Source organism: Cyprinodon variegatus, unplaced genomic scaffold (assembly GCF_000732505.1).
Source record: "Cyprinodon variegatus isolate N-32 unplaced genomic scaffold, C_variegatus-1.0 Scaffold860, whole genome shotgun sequence".
In the NCBI taxonomy this organism is placed as follows: domain Eukaryota; kingdom Metazoa; phylum Chordata; class Actinopteri; order Cyprinodontiformes; family Cyprinodontidae; genus Cyprinodon; species Cyprinodon variegatus.
This window is the reverse complement of record NW_015151313.1, coordinates 2,200-8,321: the sequence shown is the minus strand read 5'-3', so window position 1 is coordinate 8,321 and position 6,122 is coordinate 2,200. Positions and strand designations below refer to the sequence as shown.

At 37.9% G+C, this 6,122-nt stretch overlaps 1 protein-coding gene across 1 annotated transcript; it reads right to left on the bottom strand.

Annotated features, from left to right (window-relative positions):
• Window positions 1–4,601: 4,601 nt before the first annotated feature.
• On the bottom strand, window positions 4,602–5,917 carry LOC107099332 (hepcidin-like). Its single transcript, XM_015397408.1, has 2 exons — window positions 4,901–5,917; window positions 4,602–4,808 (listed from the first exon to the last, which is right to left on the bottom strand). The coding sequence occupies exons 1-2, from the start codon at window positions 5,054–5,056 to the stop codon at window positions 4,704–4,706; spliced, it is 261 nt and encodes an 86-aa protein (XP_015252894.1). The 5' UTR covers window positions 5,057–5,917; the 3' UTR covers window positions 4,602–4,703.
• Window positions 5,918–6,122: the final 205 nt, after the last annotated feature.

Here is a 6,122-nt window from a genome sequence, read left to right as displayed (position 1 = left end):
GGGTGACCAGACGTCCTGTTTTTTCCGGACATGTCCTACTTTTCATACCTAAAAAAATGTCCGGGGGGAGGGGGATTTCAAAATCGTCCGGGATTTTGGTCAGCTACAGTGCAGCAGACCGAGCCGTGAGCACCGCTGTGAAGTTGGATATTGGATATTCAAGCTCCACGAAGTCAGCGGGATCTAGCAAACGGTTGATCCGACTGAGGGACTCCAATGTCAGCCAGCGTCTTTCAGCTGCTCCCTCCTCCCACACGCGGGGATGCAGTTAGGGACCGTCAACAAATCTTTGAACCAAGCACTCTTGAGAAACACAAATCAATAAATTCCTTATCTTATGACCAGCTAAGATGAAACTAATATAAAATCATGCCAATAAATAACACATGTAACACTTGCTTTTATGCAATTTTAATCTATTTTCCATTAATAAGATATGTTTAAAGACAAAAGTTGGGACTTTTGTTCAATAGCTTCCAGGTCGTATGACCTAGTGACTCAAATTATTTGTGAAATTGTTTTACCTAATTAGCCTGATGAGGCACACTCATTTTTATTCAATTTCAAGCCTTTGTATATTTTTGGGCAGGAGGGGGGATGCATACTGTCACCGGGTCGGGTTAGGTTGTTTCATCCTCGGCTGGCTCCGGACTTGGACCCCAGAGCTGATGGCCGGGCCCCCCATAAAAAAAAAAAGGATCCTTCTTTTCAGAAACCCAAATCTGGTCACCCTAAATAATCCTGAAGCATATGTCAATGTTAAAAGTTAAACTAGAAGGGACTACCAACAACCCACCATGCAAATACGCTGATATCAAAAGCTATTTGCTTGCATGTCTAATGACCTGTAGAACCAGTACGGCTGGTAAGGCCTTTTATTGATCATTAAGTGTAAAAAAAAATATTTTAAGAGTAGAAGGGACAACACAAAAGATGAAATAGTACATATTACATTCATTGATTAAATGTACCAATGTGTCATAAGAACCAGTCAAAATCAACTTACAAGTCATTTTAAAAAGGTTCAGCTACATAAATGAGCACATCTTCCTCCTGCAGCTAACTTCTAGTTTATAGCTATTTCCCCAGAGGAGCAGCGCTGCTCCCATTCAGTAAATTTGTGACTGGAAACTCAGATTCAGCTTACAGGATCCTCTTTACAGACCAGACAGCGCTTTGTGGTTCTGCTTCAGCAGAAACACGTTCACTTTAAAATTCTCTGGTTGATTATCTGCCTGAACACAGTCCAAGCATCCTGAGGGTAAACGATCATCTGAGAGGCCCCATGTGAAAAACATGAATGGATTGCAAAATTTAACCAACAAGATAGAATCCCCAACAAAAAGCAGAATCTCACTGAATCAGTTTGGTGGACAGGGAACAATAAGTCGTAGTTTCTGGCTTCCTATACTCGTTATCACCGGGTTAAGGCGAGGGTCATATTGCGACAGAAAAGAAAGACGATGATAATCTGAAAGCTTTGTATACATTTTGGAAAATAAATAGTTTCTTAAATGAGGCTGTACTGTAGAAGGGAGCTGTGGATTGGGTATGTGTGTTCTGAATGCATTCATTTAAAATCTGAGTTTTTGATGGGGGGGCAGAAGACCTAAACACAATAAGACTAACAATCCTGTACTTTACTTGAGATTTCTGTGACAGGTGGAAGAAATCAAAATGAACATAAGTTATGTGAATTATGCAAGAGTGCAGGAATTTTAAATGTTTTTTTTAAAAACATTAATTTTGCTGTCGAGTTGTATTTTAAAGCATCTTCAAAGGGAAGACTTTCTTTTCAAAATGTTAAATACATCAGGTTTTCTGTTTTATGTGTTCTTTTCATCTTTTCAAAAAAGAGTGGTTAATCTTTTTAAATGTCTTACAAAAGCTCCCAGTGTTCTGCTGAACCACAGCATATTCTTATATTCGTGAGATTTAAATAACACTATATGTGGATTTCTTTGCTTTATGTTTCTTGTGTTTCTTTCTAATCATTTTATGCTTTTTGGTTTGATAGGTATGGGTAAATTGGATATGTAGATCTAAATTTTGAACACCTGGAGCAACAAGGCTGCTCCCAGAAGATGCCTAAGCTTATAAAGGTATTCTCCACCACATTAGCAAACCTCAAATGACACAGATGGATTTAACACTAACATATTTTTGTACCATTATATTAAACCGTATTAAAGTCTCCAATTTTCTAAATGAAAACATAAAGAAATATAGAAAGTATAAGATGATATTTAATGCTGTTAAGTAAAACCCACATGGATTGATTGTGAATTTTCTTAAAGCTGGGTTTGTGCACTCTTAATCTTTGTAACCATTTCAACTAATTTTGATATCTTGCCTTCAAAGAGACAAAGAACTTTGCTTGACTCATTTGTTTGCACCTTCTATTCTATATCTAAAATACTGCTCTAAAGTTTAAGTTCCCAGATTACTATTTTTATCCATCAGATAGCGTATCAGTCAGTTAAAAGTGGTTTCAAAAGGAGATGATAGTGAATACCGGGTTCATGAGAAAAGGCAAAATTTTGGGGGGAAAGCTACTGTACACTTTTTCCCACTAATAGAATGATGGTTTCACAAACTGAAAACTTATTTTTGGTTTTCTAAAAAACTGTAGAATATTGTTTTTTTTAGTCCACTTACTGAGCCTCTTATGCATTTCTAATACTATCCACTTTATACTATCTTTAAAGAAACATTAACATATTGCCTTTTTGGTATTTTCAATAAATAGAATATATTTCCTAAATCTTGCAAATTTCATCTATTGTATTGTAAGCATTAAATTGTAAGGTTGCCTTGGTGTTCTTGCAGTGTTTAGTTTACAATCACTCTGTTTCTACCACATACCTAAAATACTTCTAAATAAATTATTTAAAAACCAGCCTATATGTCTTCAGTCTTTGAACCGGTGATTTCAGCCCCTGCTTTGCTGTCTGCATTAGCCAAATTCAGTAACACAACAGAACAACTATAAAACAATTCACTTTTTGCATTAAAATAAGCATAAACAGGCTTAAAACTCTCACCTTCACATCTGGAGGTTACAACAGCTCACACTTACACCAACATATGCCGAGATCAAGTGGAAGACCAATAATGACTGATGAGAAATACTGGACACTGCGAATGGGAGGCACCTGGACCTTGATTGCATGCAATCTCCCACTCATACACAGACCATACTTCTAAACTTAAGGGTATAGTGGAGGATGTAATTTTTCCGGGTGAATCATCTAAATACTGTAAGTGGTCCTACTAATTGTCAGTTTCAGTCAGTCATTGAGGCCCCGTCCACACGAAGTCAAAACGAACACGAAACGATAATATTTTCCAAAACGTTTGTCTTAAAGACGGAGACGTAAAATAAATGTGATCGTCCACACGAATGCATGAAAACGCTGCAAAATGTATGCCAGGCCTGTAAGTGGCGCTGTGGTGCCAAAGCAAAAATAAGCAACGAAATGTTGGGCATGCGCACTAATATTTATACATGGTTGCCCTGCGGGTCCATTTTCGTGGTTAAGTCAAATTCAGGTGCTGAACTATGTCGTCGATATTGCTCTGTTCTTCCTGGAGATATTGCGTGTTTAGAGGCGACGCTATGACGCATGCGTGTAAAAAAAAAATGCGGTTAGAGCTTAAAGATGGAAACGCGAAAACAGCGTATCAGAATCTTCCCACTCTGAAGGCTGAATAAAAAAAAGATCGTTTACAGACTTCCGAAACGCCGGCTTCGTGTGGATGAAAGGCTGGTTTGGTGAAAAATTTGTGCGTTTAGGCCAGGGTTCGGCGGTGTGTATACGGGGCCTGAAGCTCACCTTTTTTACCGAGGTTATTTGAAAATAGCCAGGGGTCGTAAAAGAAAAGAGTCTACAAAGTGTATGAGAAGAAAGGCCTCAGAAAAGAGAAACAAGACCAGAGTGTTTTGGGGAGATTCTTTCACTTGATGGCGTACACTGAAAGCACAAGTTGGCTTCCCACTAATGCCTCAGTTGCAAAGTGTTTGTACTCGACAGGTAAAGTTTGGTATGCTATTTAGAGAAATCCATCTCAAATCACTAGTAAAACAAGGAGAAATGGGGTCGTGCATCAACAACCCAATGGAGAGGGCGGGTCTTTTCAAAAATTTGTCGTAAAATAGCTGACATAAACAATACACCCACACATGTTCATGTTTGAAATACTTACTAAGGACCTATTATCTATTATTTGTCATAATTTATTTATCCATTTATTTATCCGCTTATTTATCATATGTATATAAAATCCATATCCTAACTTTCCTGTATAATCTGCATATAGCTTCCATACTTATTAATTTTACAGCCTCTTACAATTACTCTTTCTTTATATATACTATTTATAGTATAAACACATACATACTGTAAGACTGATATGATAAATGTTATTTATATAGCACATTTCACAAGATAGAATTTGAAGCAACTGATTTTAATTGTCTTTTAGTGATAAACAACGAGGCCTACAGTAGGTGATTTATATAGAAAAACTGCACACATTTGCTGGTAAGAATTACTTTTATTGTGAAAAATTGTTCACAAGTCAAATCAGAATATTATTTTTATTCAAATGACATAACAATTTAAACAGCAGAACTACTTTATCTGTGAAATAAATACATCTCTGTAATGGTTTAAGTGTTTGCAGGCTGGTGCCAGGACTCCTCAGAATTTGCAGCAGGTTCCACAGCCGATCATGTTTGGACAGCAGCCACAGCAGAAACGGCAGCGACAACGACGGCGCCGCATCTGGACCGAGTCATACTGCGCCTGTGTGTGAAAAGAGTAATAACTTTTTGTTAATAAACCTATTTTGACTCTGAGATTATTTTCAAAGCAGTGGACTAAAAATCTTAACGTACATTCCAGGATTCTTCTGGCATGTCATGGTCTGCAGTGAGTGTTCCATCATCAGTCAGCACCTCCGTCACCTCAGTTGCAGTGACAGCTGAATTCTCCTGGATACAGATAAAAGTGAACACGAGGGCCACAGCGATGGCAACGGTGAACGTCTTCATGTTAGGAGAGCTGGACAGGTTGAAACAATTCAATCACAGATTTGCTCTGATCTGGTCAGTTTGATGACTGAATGTCTGAGATGTTCTGTATTTATACCCACTTAAGCAGCTTTTGCATAATTACTGACACTATGATATGAAGCAACTTTGTGTTTTCCCACTATGTGATGACAGGAATGGAGGTAGGATAATGATTTTGGACAGTGTGCGAAATACCTGTCAATATTTGGGGGGGTACCCATCTCCCGATTGTTGCGCAATACCGATCTAAATTTTCTCAATATTTCAAAGTCAAAGTCAGCTTTAATGTCAATTCTTCAGATTCACCAGACATACGGACTGGAGAGGACGTTTCTCATTCACCAACAGTGAAACCGATAAAGTGCACAGGCACAACAGATAAGATCAGTTCCTAATAATAAAATTTAAACATTCAATTTCACAATAAAATATAAAATGTACAATAATATAAAATATGCAATACTTATGCTAGTGCAAAAAGCCAGATGGTAATGGCAGCAGAAAAATTATTATTATTACCAATTATGTAAGATATAGCATTTGTAACAGTAACAGTGCAAAAGAACAGTAAATAAATATAGCATTAATAGTAGTGCAGGAGACAGTTTGTCCAGAGTGATTTTTTTTTTGAGGGGGGGTTCAGCTTCCTGACAGCTTGGTGGATGAAGCTTTCTGTGAATCTGGTGGAGCGGGCAAGAGCCTGAATAGACAGTCTATGAAAACACACACATGCACAAAGACTGTCTGTCTCTCTCTTTCATGCAAGCACGTCCTGCTTTAATCCAGCTTCTGACGAATGGAAATGGGCTGAATTAGTCCAGAGGAGGTCCGTTAAGGTCCACAAACAGGAGTGAAGACCTGCTGTCTTCACGCAATCTGTTCTGCGTTGCCCGTGTTATTAACTGCGAAAAAAGCACATGACTAATTTGCATACGCGAGCAGGATTGGCTGATCCACTTCGCAAAAAACAGAGCATATTTGTAAATAAAGGTTTTGAATTTTAATACTGGACATGTTGAGCTTAAAAACATTTTAGTGACCATTA